This window comes from Calypte anna, chromosome 1 (genome assembly GCF_003957555.1).
Source record: "Calypte anna isolate BGI_N300 chromosome 1, bCalAnn1_v1.p, whole genome shotgun sequence".
Classification (NCBI taxonomy): Eukaryota; Metazoa; Chordata; class Aves; order Apodiformes; family Trochilidae; genus Calypte; species Calypte anna.
Genome location: NC_044244.1, coordinates 12,419,704 through 12,434,387, shown reverse-complemented (window position 1 = coordinate 12,434,387; position 14,684 = coordinate 12,419,704). Strand labels below are relative to the sequence as shown.

The window sequence follows — 14,684 nt, the reverse complement described above, 5'->3', positions numbered from 1 at the left end:
GACATGCTGAATGTGGTCTTCAGGCTGTGTGTGTTCTTTCCTTTAGTCACACATAACAGTCTCAAGGAAGGCTCAGCCATCTTAAGCAGCATAGACAACTATGCCAAATGATTGCAACTGAAACACAAGATGAGTTTGTCTAACATGATGAATACAATAAATCTGTATGCTGATAATTTCTGAGGCTGTTGCTAAAGTACACAGTTATAAGTTTACAGTGTGGCCCTTCGTTTAATGCTAAATAGTCCTTCATTTCTTGATTTCAGTTTTGCACAATTTGGCATTCTGAAAAGCTGAGAAACATCAACTGGAAAATAACATTTTTAATACATTTCTTCAAAGTTTCATGCACTTTTGATTGTGTGTTTGCTACACACAACAAAATTTTGGGAACAGACTCTCATCCCACTCTGGGGCTGTCTCACCCATCCACTTTGCAGTGAGGCTGCACCTAAAGCTGATGTACTCGACCTCATATTTGGACCCTGAAAATCCATTTGGTCACAAAAACATGTGGCTGAGTTGTTATTTTTTATTATCTCAAGTTAGGACCTTAATATGAATGTTCTGCTGCACCAAGCAGTAAGGAAGTCAAGTAATGATGACAATTCATTTGCAATTTGGGTATCTCATCTTCTTAAGCCTATGTTAAATTATTATTCACTTCTCAAATTTGAAATCTGCCACATCAGACTTGGTGCTTTGCACTTTCATGATTCTAGGTGTGAATATTGTATAGATGGCCAGTTATCTCTTCAGTGTCTTCATTAAACTTAGTACTCCACATGAAAAAATACTGTTGGCAACTATAGTGAGCAAGGTCTGGTCTAGATTCAACCCTCAGTTCGTGTTTCTATTTTTTATCTCTTTATTAGCATGGAGAAAACAATATTTTTTGTTTTACGGGAGAAGTTCTGTTTTTATGTCATTTTATCTAAAATGTATTATTTATGTAAGAATAATGTTCAAAATGAATGTGCATTGCTACCAGTTATGTTTTCTCATGACACAGCATGCTTTCTGGTGGGCTTTAAGACGATCTAAGTATTGTAAAAGATCTTGTGTCAATAAGTCAATTTATTTTTCCCTTAAAAATGGCTGTGTGAGTATATCAGACTTAAAGCTATTTGTTCATAATAAAGGAGCACTCTTGTTTCCTGTTGAAGTCTGCAGTTTTCTTATTTTCTGCTTTGAAAAAAGGAAGCGATCTAATTAGAAACGTTACAAACCCCCCAAATTTTTCTGCTATATTATTTCAGGTATAGTTTGGCAGTATAATCAGTTGTATATTTTGTTTTATAGTCACCATCTCAACTCTATTCTTAAGTGTAACATGAAATTTTGGTTTTATTTCTAGGCCATAAATGTCATCCTTGAGCTAAAATTTATGTATAGAGTTTCTCAGTATCAGAGATTTTAAATTCCTTTCTTTAAAAAATCATTAAATGGCATCATATTTTTCTTTATTCTTCTACATAATTTGCAATTAAATTTAGTATACCATTATCCAAAAGTTGTGATGTAGTAATACTGAAGAGACATACACAGTGATTTCTATAGCATGAATAATAGGCTTATATATTGTGAATTGTATATGAATTTTCATACTGTAGTTTCCTTTAAGACTTTTCCATAATAATAAATGTATTTTACTAACAGCCTTAAAGACCTGTTATTCAGCTATCACCACATAGGCTCCTAAGTACATTATGAATATCAGTCTCCTAACACTGGCAGGCTATTACGGATGTAATTTCTGTGAAGCTTGACTTTGGTGGTACAGATCAGATCAGAGAACAGATCCTGTCTACCAGCCTTATAATAAGCTTCCACAGAACCCCATAAATATATTTGCAGCTTGTGTGTCATTCAATGAGTTTCTTCACATACTGGTAGCATTACACCAATAGTAATATGCAGTTCAGCTCCATGTAGGTGGAGCTTTGTTTTACTAATAACTTTGAAGTGTCATATAGCCCAGGCTGAGCCTTGTCCTGGTGAATACTTCCCTATTTTTATTCTCCTCCAGATCTAGCCTTTTGCACTATGTAGGATAAAAATCCCTGTCTCTCCACTGCTAGACAAATAAATTTACAAACTCTCTTTCATCTGGTTAAAATTAGATTAGATTAGATTAATCCCACTCCAACTCTAGGTATGCAGAAAAAAACTCCTTACATCAGATTCCACTTCTCTCATGCCATCAGAATATGATTCAGGTTTGAAGACACCTCAGGAGGGGACTGCTCCAACCTCCTGTTCAAGGCAGGGTCAGCAGGGTTGTCAAACCAGATTATTCAGGACTTTTCTGTTCTTGAAAATTTTGTATTAAATATTATAGGTAGGTAAAAAAGTATAAATATAACGATTGTGCTTCTCATTGCCTAAATCTAATTTTTTTTTTTACTGTAGTTTACAGGAATCTGAGATCCAGTTGTTGCAGGAAGCCAAGCGTCTTAGTGTAGAACTGGAACAACAACAACATGAACTGGAAAAAGCAGAGCAGCTTCCTGAAGAATCCTCCAATAAAATTTCCCAAATAAGGCAGAAACTTCTTAGTTGCCAAAATGAATACGATGCTATTAAAGAAAGAGAATATGAAATTCAGTTCAAATTGGAATGGTAGGTGATAGTGGTCAAATGCTGCTACCTTTATCATACCTTATCTAGGAAGGTAATAACTTAGGATACAATTCACTCTCATCTCCATCTTACATGGACTAATTTCTTAGTATCTGCTGTTAAAAAAATTGCCACAATATTTCCTTATTAACAACATTTCAGTGATGAATAAACTTACCCTGGTTTGAGATTTGTGAATAATTTCAATTTTAGAACATATTATGATGTCCTTTGAAATGCTGTTAAAATTTAGTTTTACTAAATTGCATGGTTAATGTTTAGGTAAACAAACTAGCAGGAGCAATTCTAGTCTAGGACACCTTTAATACAAATGATTAAAGTGTCTCAGGGCCCTGTGTGTGGTAATTTCATGAAGACAATGTCATAAATAGACCCAGTGATATTTTTAGAATCAGAAGCACAGCGTATTCAAGTTTTTTCTATTTAGATATTTAAAGGAGGAGAAGTACTTCTATATTCACTTGTCAGAAAACTTGTATTTTCATTTTGTGAATTTGGGATAATTGCTATTCTACCCACCTTCCATCCAGCTGTAGTGTAGTTGGTGTATAAAAATGCAAATAAATAATGTCAGCAGCTCAGCAGTTAAAACTATTTTTCTGCAAGAAAAACGCTTTACAAACTGCGAAAAGCAGAATTTTCTGGCAGTTTTCTTGATTATATTTTTTTTAGAGCCAAATGTTTGTCTAACAGAGGAAGAAATTTGAGAAAGAGGCATACTGGGAGTGGGAGAAATAAAGAAACACGGAAAGCATCTGGAAAAAATTATTTGCTATGAGACAACTAAGCAACAAGAAAGTTTCCTGAAATAATTATTAAATACAGAATTTACAGCAATTTTCAAGCAGTTAAGAAATGAGCTCTTCAAATATCATGCTTTTATCCATTTGTACTCATCTCTTACAAATATTTTTCACTTTCCAAAAAATATGAGTGTTTATGTGTTTAGGAGATATTTGCTTGCTGTGTATTTTCTGTCTCTAGTCAAAGGGAGTTTTCTATATGCTACACAGTTGAGATATTGTTGCAGTTACTGAATTGATCCTTATATATGAATTGAATATGCTATCTTGCAGATTAAAAATACACTTTTTTGGTTTGTCATACTGTAAAAAATGTTCTTTCACTTTATAAGAAACTTCCTCTCTTTGGTCTTACGTATTGCATGAGATCAAAACCAGCTGTAGAGTCTGTCCAGAGGTCCATACAGTGCAGTATCTAACAAAGACCAAAACTGCATCCCTAAGCCATGTGTGATGTAGGGATTTCATGAGCCAAATACAATCCCCTGTATTCAGAAATCCTCAGCTGACCTGCCTTGAACTTCTGTCTCCTCCTCAACTATGTAAACTTCTGGCACTGCAACACCCTGGACAATAGATTTCATGAATTAACTACACAAGAACTGCCAGCTTTTGTCTTTCTAGAACCTGATTCCTACCATCATTTCATGCCCTAAAGTTCTTGTATTGGATGAGACAGTGAACATCAGGTCCTCTCTTCATCTTCAGTGTTGCAGGATTGTTTAGTAGACCTCTATTGTATCCTCCGCTTTATTAGGCAACTTTCTAAACTGATGAGCTACAGATTATTTAATTGTTCCTTGTTTGATCTGTTTCATGCCTGTGGATAGTATGTGTGTTGAGGAGGATGTTCCTAGATTATTTACTTATTGGGAGAGAAGATGCTGCTTTCAGGAAATGAGAGGGATTTTAATGTTGGAGGAGTGTGGAATGAACAGAACTGACAGAATACACCTGGAGAACAGATAGGTGAATTTAGTGAGGAAATGAGAAATGAGCTATGAATAAAACCAGATAATGAATGTGTACATCATTTGTAAAGAAAGGATGGGTTTGGTGCTGTGAAAAACAGTGAAAACAAGTGTTCAGAGTAGAGCTGTGAATAGCAGGAGATCTAATAGTAACACTGCTGTAAAATGAAGATCTGTATGGCTAGTGGTTTTACAGAAACAATAATGCAGTGTCTTCTGAGATACCTGTGTGCATGGGCAGTGTCACAGAGAGAGGGGAAGCTGCATCATTTTAAGTTTGCTGTTAGGTGGTTGCTTAATTTCCTTCATTTGTCAGAAGGATAGAAACTCATGGTCCAAACTTTCTTGGCCCTTGATCTCTCTGGAACACAGTTTCTCTTCTTGTCCAACTGTGTTAATACAGCCCCAGCTGTGCTTGGCACTTACAAGTAAATTTTTTTGGGAATTATGACTAATGGCTGTTTAGTCAGAAAACAAGCATATTGCTTATTTACCTTCTCATCTATAGCAGGCAGGGAACATGGAGAGGAAAAGCTTTGAAGGGATTATGTGTCTCTTATCTATTGCTTTCCCTTTATCTTAGAAGTCTGTGGTCTTGTCTACTTAGAAATCCTGCTGGGCTAGAGGTGAGTCTGTGCTTCAATTCACTTTCTCTGATAGCTGAGGGCACTTGGCAGCCTTTCAGCACTGAGACCCAAATCTGACAGCAGTTGGTTTTAAGAAATCTTATGACTTTTTTCATAGTTTGCATGGGTGCATGAGGTGTTCAGAAGCAGCTCTGATGCACTGTAGCTGCCTGGGCAGTCACCTGGAGGGTCCCTGTGGTGGCATGGGGGTACCCCCCTAACTTGTGTCTCCTCTTCCAGTCTGTGCTCCTTCTCTGTAGCACCATTGCACTGGGTTTTATTGCTACCCTGGTAGCCTCAGCACTCAGCATGGTGGGGGAGCAACAGCTGGAAGGATTTTACACAGGTGATACATTTCGGATCACTACTCCAAAGACAAAGCTGACTCCAGGACATTCTTCCTCTCAAAAATGATTAAGCAAATGTAATAAATTGAGAAGGAAAACAGTGATCTCAATTCAGTTCCTATACAGCTGCATTCAAAGCTGTGAAGTTTTTTTCCCTGTGCTTCAGTAAATAAGAATATAGACTAAAAAATCAGCATAAGAACAAGAAAAGGACCAATGAGATTGGTAAGGAGGAGTTCTGGATCAAGGATTTTAGTGTCCATGCAAGGTTTAGAGTCCTGGTTTCCGAGACTAAATGAAGAGGATCTGCTTTTCTGTACTAGGCTATGCCATTAGTTATAATTTATTACTGATATTATTTATAAATTGATATTATTGATAAATAATATATTTACCATCTAAATTAATTTATCATCTAAGCTATATTTTTTTAAGTGGTTAAATTGAGATTAAATTATCCTTAACAAGAATTTGTGATGTTAAAGATGCCTTATTAATGAAAACACTTTTCCTTTAAAGCCTAGGTCCAAATTACAGACCTCACAGTCATTGGTGTAGGTGGCAAAATGGTTATGCACTGGGGAACTCTGCTTGAGTGCATGCAAGTCAGGATTGCAGAACTGAGTTTGTCATTGTAAAAGGATTATAAATATGGAAAATTATTTCATTGCTCCTAATTATTTCAGGTTTAGTCACTCAGTAATTAAAAAGTGAAAAGTTAAGTTTTCCTCCATATTTCTTCTACCAAAGAATTACAAATAATAATTAAATGCAGTTGGCTTAAAGCTGAAGTTATCAGCTAATCTTCTGACTGCTTTCAAGGTACATACAAATTAAATACAGCTACAGGAAACTCATGCTGGCAGCTTGGCAGCTGTGGTTTCTTCTACTTGTGGTCAGTAGATTTTAGTTGTGAGGTGCCAAGCATCTTCAGTGGATTCCTCAGTCATCCTCAGTCAGCTGGGATTTATAATGACAGCAACATCCTCAGCTCACAGAATAGTCAGAAACTGAAATGGGCCTCTGTTGACAACTAACACTACATTTCTTAATCTCTATGACTTATTTTTTTATTTCTGTGTCAGTTTGCAGCTGTAGACATTGCTCAGGGAAAAGATTGGAATGTATTTTCATTAACAGTCCAATTTTCCAAGTGCCTTTTTTTTACTCATTACATCTGCATCCAAGATAGCTTTTCATGTACTGTACTGCTATTAAGCCTCATGTAAATAAGTAATGCAACATGAGAAATATTTGCAAATATGCTTAAAGAGCATGATCTTTTTATCATATATGTTGTTACAGGTATAATAATACTACTAATAGAAAGTTTATGATGTTGAAGAATACACTCATCAAAAAAAGGAATATAAACCAACAGGAGTTAAAGTTCCTAATGCTGATTGCAGCTATTTTGTTTGTTGTTGCAATTGATGTCTTAAGTATTTTAGAGACAGTCATGAGGCTGATGTCCATATAGCATGGATTACAGGATTCAAATCCAAAATGGAAAGAGCAGGTTTTCTCTGCTTACCTTAGTAAGCTTCTGTGTCAAAAAATTTTTGAAAAATCTTATTTGATCTCTTAATCTGAGTTAGTCATCCTAATCTCCTTTTACAGTCAATGGAGAGAAATATGTTTTCTTCAACTGATAATTTCTCTGCTCCTAAAGCATGTACCTGGGAAGCTGTTTGACCTGCCCTTTGGTGGCTCATGGCTTTATCCCAGACAGTGAGGAAGCCAAGGGATACCTGTAGAGAGACATTGTCAACCAGGTGCCTTGAGTTGCCAAAGAGTGGGTGTGAGTCCACCTGTGCCTGATTAGGACAGGCCCCAATTGGGCATGAGCAAGACCAGGGGGCCAATAAAGGTGGGACACACACCCACTCTTTGGCAATTCAAGGCACCTGGTTGACAATGTCTCTCTACAGATACCTGTCTAACTTTTGATTATGGACATGTGGACCAAACTCATTGTTCAAAAGAGTGAGATTTAGCTTCTTTCTTTTACTTTCTTTTCCCTGTTTGGTTTTTTCTTTTGTTGTTTTTTTTTTTTTTTGTGGAAGTAGTTGATCTGCCAGCTCTTAAGGTAACTTGGTGCTTGCCATTCAGTGTTGCCTCTGTTTATGTCACAGAAAATGAGGTGTTTAAATTGTATTACTTTTGCTGGATGGGAATATCTTTGATGTGAAACTGGAATGACTCCACAGGAATCTGTCCTCATGGGTGAGGAATGTGACAAAAAAAAGAAAAATAGTGTCAGCTTTGCTCTCCCTCCTGATTTTTGAGTTTGCTCTTTTGATCATCTGGCATGATATTAAAGAGGGCACAGCATGGGCTGATGACGAGTGATGCAGGAACCCTTTAATCAGTTTGCAGAGGATTTATTTAATTGGGTTTTGAGGCAGTCAAACAGTTATGGGCATTTGTGCACAGTAGTCATTCATCATAATTAGCATGATTTTGCCAGTCCCAAGAAGTCCAACTGTGAATACTGTCAAAATGGGCTAATGGGAATATGAATTGTCCTTATTAACTTATTTATACACTTAGACAACCTACTGGTAAGTGAAAACATTGTGTTCAACCTGTGTGGAGTACCAAAACAATGTGTTAGGACTCAGTTGTAACTTACAAGCACAGTACACAGGAGCTGCCCGATGCTGCTGTCACGGAATTGAAGTAGCTCATTTTTCAGTGCAGTTTGATCACTGTGCTCTCCCTCACTGACTTTTAACAGTGGAACACAAAAGGAGTAGTAGTTTGTGAGGCCCACTGCAGCAAAAAAAATTAACTTATGATGTTGATAATACTCACTTGTATTTGCAAGCTTTGTGCTTGCAAAAAACTCCTCTATGTGTCTGCATTCTTCTGTACAATTTCTTATAACAGATTTTGCAATAGAACTTTTAAAATATAATTTCATCAATTCTGGGGGAAGTCTGATCTCAATTCAAGTTTTTCCTTTGAAATATTTTTTTTTGCAAATTCATTCACTCTGTGGGTGTTCAAATCCTCTGGCATTCAAATTAGTATTAAAATTTACCAGTCCCTGTAGAGGCATACTTGTAGTCTGCCCATACAAATATGCCTACATGCTGTAAATCCACAACATCTACTCTGTGCTTTTATTTTCTCTTTACCCTTCACTGAAACCAGAGGGGTTTTTGTTACATTCATTGCTGTTGTTCTGTGGTTTTTTTTAATTGAAACACCACCAGTACAGTTCTATTTTTCAATTGTTTTCTCTTCTTGTCTGGAAAGATGGTGCTTGAGCCTCCCAGGTATAAACTATGCTCTTTTTGTTGGAGGACCAAAATGTAAGAAACAGTTATTGGAGGGGGAGGAACCTTAAATCAACTCAGATAAAGAACTGAAAACAAGTTTAGAGGAAGGATCCTCCATGAAGTGGGTAACTTGGAGACTGATCCCTGTCCCCATGACCACAACCTTCTGAAACCTAAAGCACCAACACACAAAGTTTTAGGCTGCTGCTGAAAGGTTTCAGAGAAAAATAAATACTAATGAGATGCCTCTCTGTATCAGCCACAATCAGAGGCAATGCTGCTGCCTGCTTTGGGTACCTGGGGCTGCCACAGGACCCCTTTGCTGTAGTTTATAACTGTGTGACAGAACTGTCTTATGAAAGCCTGTCCCCTCTGTTAAAGAAGTATTGACTCTAGCAGACTTCCTACTCAAGGAAGCCTGATCAACACATCTTCCAGCTGGAGTTACAAACACAAATTCAAAACCTGAAGCTGATTCTTTGCTCCGTCTGGGACAGAGGATTTGGCTGCTCCATCTATCCCCCCACTGCAATCTTTACTTCCTCATAGCCTGAGACTATGAATGGCATCATAGGTACTGATTATGTTGCAAGAACCTTCCTCCTTGATCCCAGTAAATAGCACAAGGACTTAATTTTTTGGTTGTGTCATCATGCAGTCTGCTGTAGCACATGTACCTCCTTAGGTGCAGAATTGTTCTGTGTGTTCCCTGGGGATTTATTGACATATTTCTTCTCTAGTGCTGATTTTTTTAATTTGGCAGTATTTATCTATTTGCCACCAAGAGCTCCCTATTGTAATACTAGGAAGTGTTTTGGTTCAGTTCACTTTTGTAGTCAATCCTTAATCTTTCTTAGGATGGCATTACTGAAAAAAGAAGATCTAAGAGCTTTCCTGTTTTTAACTTTCCTCCTTCTGTCCTCCTTTGGAATCTGTTTTTATTTTTTCCTGAAATTAAACTGCAGTATAGTTTTGGTATAGGTTAAGGTCACCATGACTTGTCACTTTGTTTTCTGCTGTACCCCACTGGCTTAGTCTCCGTGCCCTGTCACTTTTCAGGATTTTTTTTCACAGGAGCCCGTTCAGATTTGAGAGACTTCAATAAAGGTTTTTTACAATGTGAATATATGTGTAAGCAATCAAAGAAAGAAGAAAGCTTCTCACAAACAACTGCACTTTCTTTCCTTTGTGATGTCTCTGTGGATATTTATAACCCACCTACTCTTTCCTTTTGTATCAGTTCCAGGTGAAATTTTTTTTCCTCTTCTGAGGCTGGGAGGAACTGTGGGTGTAGGGTGCTGACTGACTGTTATATTCTAATAGTATAAGGGTGAAAAAGGTATAAATGCATCCTTGCTGGAGGTGGTAGGACTAAGAAGAATCACGTTCAAAAATTTACCTGTGTGAACAGAGTAAAAACCTTCCTATGCACTACTTGCCTTCCAGAACATCCAGTTCCCAGTTAGGAACCTCCCTTTGAATCTGGACATCTTTCTCTTGTTCTTGGTGAAGATTCACCATGCATTTTATTCTAACACCAATTAGTGTTCCAGACTTTTTTACCATTTACAATATAATAGCAATTATTATGTTACTAATATATTTAATTCTGTTTTGTCTTTTCTGTAGTTTGCAAGAAGAGAAAAGGCTTCTCAAAGATGAGTGTGGAAGAACTCCAAGCGAAAGTGTAAGTACAGAACATGAGAAAAGCCATGTTTCAGGTTCTGTTTTCACAGTGTGTAGCTCTAGAGTTTATTTAAAATAGGGAATATATGGAAAAGTCAAGGGGTAGATTTTGCAGGAGAAGTTATATTGTACCATTCAGCTTTGATATCTCTAGGGCAAAGAATGAATAACTGATTCACAAAAGATATGGATTTTCTTGATTTTAATAAATGTTTTTATTGCAAAAGGATAGTGAAGTTTTGGGCTCTTGGATGTGAGTATGTAAAATACATTTACAGTCATAGATCCGGGTGAATATATGTTGTTTTGCTGGTAATAAAACTCTGCTGGATAGAAGAAACACGCAGCTGGCAAAATATTTCATTACTTGTAGTAAAAAAAATGTCATCATCCAATGTTAGAGATGCTGTCATATCACAAGCTTTCAAAATGCAAAGGGGGAAAATAAAATTAATTTCATCTTTTACTTAATTTTTAAAGGAATCAGATAAAAATAAGCAGTTGAAAGAAAATTATGATGAGCTCTGCAAAGAAGTAATCCAAAGAAAAGCAGAAATTAATGCAATAAAGGAAGATATATCATCCAAGCAAAACCTGATGTTAATAGATAAGAAGGAAACAGAAAAACTCCTGGAGAAGCAGGCTAATTTAAAAGTAACACAAATTAATTTTGTGTATGTATATCTGTGTGTATGTGTGCATGTATGTGTATGTGGTACATGTTTTGTCCAAGAAAACAGAACATCTTCTTTGAGATGTTGTTTGTCATTCCAAATTCCTTAGATGGCTTTATATTATATATTATGTCATCTTTCACCAGGCATGAAGCAAACTGCTGTTCTGCCCTTATTACTCCTTTGGGAAATAGTAATAGTCATGGTTTTGATTAAAAAATTGTTCCTATAATGACTTGCTTGCTATGTTGTGTTATTTTAGGCTGTTCTACTGTATGCTTAGATCCAAGTTAATATAAATTTTTGCAGAGAATTAAAAGGGTCTTTACTATTTTCCATAGTATAGATAACATCATCAGGTGTATTAATATTCTAGCATGATTTTTGTCTTACAGACATAACAAAATGGAAAATATCATAATTTTATTTTCAAAACTAACATCTGCAGTTCCCTGGGAGTAATTCAAATAATATGAAAATATTTTTCTTACTGTTTTCACAGCAGTTTTGTGTGAATATTACTTCTATGAATTATCATCAGATTCTGAGGCTATTCTAAACTTTCTGTTTTGCCACTAGGATGAGCTAGTAAAGATTCTTGATGTTCCAGCACAACTTGGAAAAGAGACTGAGAACATTAGTACGGAAAAAAAGTATGCTTGTAATAAATAAGTTTTTTATATATACATGTATAACCTATTTTCATTTATTTGTTACAGAGACAGTTGAGTGTAGCTGTTGATTAAAATTAGGACCAAGATTTTTAAAAGTAGCTATAATCCACTTAAAATCCATAGATATATCAGATCTACTTAATAGATTTTTAATAGAAAATAACATTGCCATGGGATGCATTTATTAGGCTTTTATACTGTTTCTAGACCCCAGTAACAGTGTATTAGCTTCTCTCTATACCTGCACAGGGTTACACGTATGTCTCCTGCTTGCAGTCCCTATTTTGAGATAGAAATTGTTTGACTGTATTCAATTTCTCTGTTTTAACACTTAAATAATGGTTGTGTTCTACATGTTATTCACACCTTTGCTTAATGAAACTCTGTTTTCATAAAGAAAATCATAAAGATATAGCAATTTAGAGAAGCATTTTAAAATACCTAGTACCTTTTGGAGAATGTTTTTAATGAAGCACTTAGCTGAGTCCTTCTACTTGTGTTGTATTACAGAATAAACTGTTTCCAGCTTTGGAAGTCACATTTAGAAGAGTTGCACCCTTGTAACTTTGACAGAAATCTGTTTATGAGGAGCCTTTTTAACACTGTCATGGTGCTAAGCTCCCTGTTAATCCCATGGCCATCTTCAGTTTCATAGCTGAACTGTATTGGCATCTGAAGATATTAACTGTATGTAGTCTGCTTTCAGACAAATCCCATGGATAGCTGGGGGGTTGAGGTGGTTTTGTGTCTCCATGAAAACCGGCAGCTGACATTTGCCATTTCAATATGCATGTGCATGTGTGAATCCCTGCTGTTTTGTTAACCTCTACCAACAGTGATGCAGAGAAGAAGACAGAAGCCCTTAATAACCAAATAGAAGAGTTTACTGGGACCCTGAAAGCCATTGAGAAAAGGACTGAAGAGATTTTGCAAGAAAAAAAGGATGTAATGAAGGAATTGGATGGGAAACAAATGTTGCTTGAAAAGAAAGAACAAGAGTGCATTGCTTTGACAAAACTACTAGAAATCAGCAGAGAGAAGGAATTAGAAGTCGTATCAGACAGGTTAGAGTAGTAGATATAAGCCATGTAGTCTGAGTGAAAAATTATCTGTTCTCATATATAGATGTTTTTTCTGCTGTATTGCCTATGTTTTCAGATTTTATGAAGTAATCAAAGCAGACTTGAAACTAGCAGACTTGGGTTTGACTTTAGAAATGCTTATATAAACCACTGGAATCTATGATCTGTCTTTAAGAAATACATCAAAATCTTAAGCATCTGATTAAATCCCAGGACAGTGAAACTGGGTTTTACTCTGAAAGGGAGATATTTCAAAGGGTATCTCTCTCCAGTGAATTTTTTTTTCTGTGAAACCCACAGAAAGTAAATTCAGGAATTAAAAAATATTTCCCTATTTCACTTTTGAAATGAGGATCATAGATTTCTGCAACAACCTCTTCCTGAATTTCAATGGGAATGGTTACTCATCCCTTTATTATTCCTTTGAATCATGAGCTTGTGTACTCTTAGTCAGGTAAAAGAAACTGCTAGGCTGATTGCAAGCTTTGAATTATTCCTTCTTTGCAGAGGAAAATGCATAGATGTAATTATGGTCTTATGCTCAGCAACAATGCTTTTGGTTTTAAGGTTATGTATTAAAGGATAGCAGCACTTCAAATTGGAATGTTTGAATGAAGTGAATATGGGAATATTCCCTCATACTAAAAAAAGTGTGGTTTCTTCTTATGAGTTTCTCTCGAACTACTTAGAAAAGACTGTGAGATGTCATTCACATCATTAGTAATATTGTTGATTACAGTTCTAGAAATGCTATATTTTAGGTTATTTGTGTCAGTGGTTTCTGAGTTTATCTTGCTGCTCAGTCAGAATGATGCAGTACTCAAAACCTGATAAAATGAGCATGAATGTTTGCATCCATGTCTTGGTCAAGTTACTTGTTTCTAAATTTCTGTGTCTGTCTATATAGAGAAACTCTGAAACATAACATAGATAAATGTGTCTTGGAGAAAAAAAAGCAACAGGATGCTCTCAATCACAAGCAAGCACAGAAAGACAGAGAACTGAGAAACTTAAAAAAGATGGAGTTGCAGCAGAATATGATTTACGATTCCTTGAAACAAGCTAAGATGCATCATAAAAGACTCAAATTAGAGGTCTGTATGAATATAACAATCATAAGGACTCTAGATTTTCTTGTAAGAAATCTTTCTCTGAAATCTTTTGACTAATACTGAAAGGGGGAAGAGGAGAAAGACAAAGAGGGAAGAGGAGTTGACAAAGAAACCTTTAAGTGCTCCAGCTGTGATAAAGATACTGCATCAAGATATATATGGGTATTCTTAAGAAATGTATTTTAGGGTGGGAACATCCTATCAAAGAGAAATGGAAGATTCCATTATTCTATTGATGCTGTGTCTCAATGTCTTCCTTTAAAGCACTGTGGCATTATGGTCATTTTATGGGTGAAATAATACAGTGTCTTTCTTATTGACATTGAATAAATTTGTAGCAGGCACACAGAGCCAGGCTCCCAGATCATGAAAAGATAAACCTTGAAAATCTGGGGGTTGCTTGTACATTACAGCAAACAATTTATAATGTATTTAACATCATTCCATGGGATAGGAAACTATCATTAATAAAATTTGGTATTAAAAGATAGGACATAATTTCTTATGTTCCCTTCCTTTTCACTCAAATTTGTTCTTTGTTGGTTTCTTCCTTGCACTGATGTTTACTCATGCCTCTTTCCATGCTGCTTTACTCTTTTCTGGTTTATTTGTGCCTTCTACTCTGATTTTAAAGGGCAGTCTCATTCTTGTCTATTCAAACCATTTTATTTCTATTCTCCTTCCAAATATTTCTTACAATTTACTTCTGTAACTTTTTTGTACTCTTCATCTCATCACTGGTTCTTACGTTCTCTTTCTTAAATTTTTCTCTTGTATTA

The 14,684-nt window shown here is 35.9% G+C and overlaps 1 protein-coding gene across 1 annotated transcript in view; it reads left to right on the top strand.

Moving 5' to 3' along the window:
• CCDC146 (coiled-coil domain containing 146) overlaps positions 1 to 14,684 on the top strand; it is a 65,731-nt gene that overhangs the window by 31,019 nt on the left and 20,028 nt on the right. Inside the window, exons 4-9 of the mRNA XM_030469247.1 lie at positions 2,413 to 2,622; positions 10,307 to 10,364; positions 10,844 to 11,017; positions 11,617 to 11,690; positions 12,548 to 12,775; positions 13,701 to 13,887. Coding sequence (XP_030325107.1) covers positions 2,413 to 2,622; positions 10,307 to 10,364; positions 10,844 to 11,017; positions 11,617 to 11,690; positions 12,548 to 12,775; positions 13,701 to 13,887 — 931 coding nt within the window. The remainder of the gene's footprint in view (positions 1 to 2,412; positions 2,623 to 10,306; positions 10,365 to 10,843; positions 11,018 to 11,616; positions 11,691 to 12,547; positions 12,776 to 13,700; positions 13,888 to 14,684) is intronic.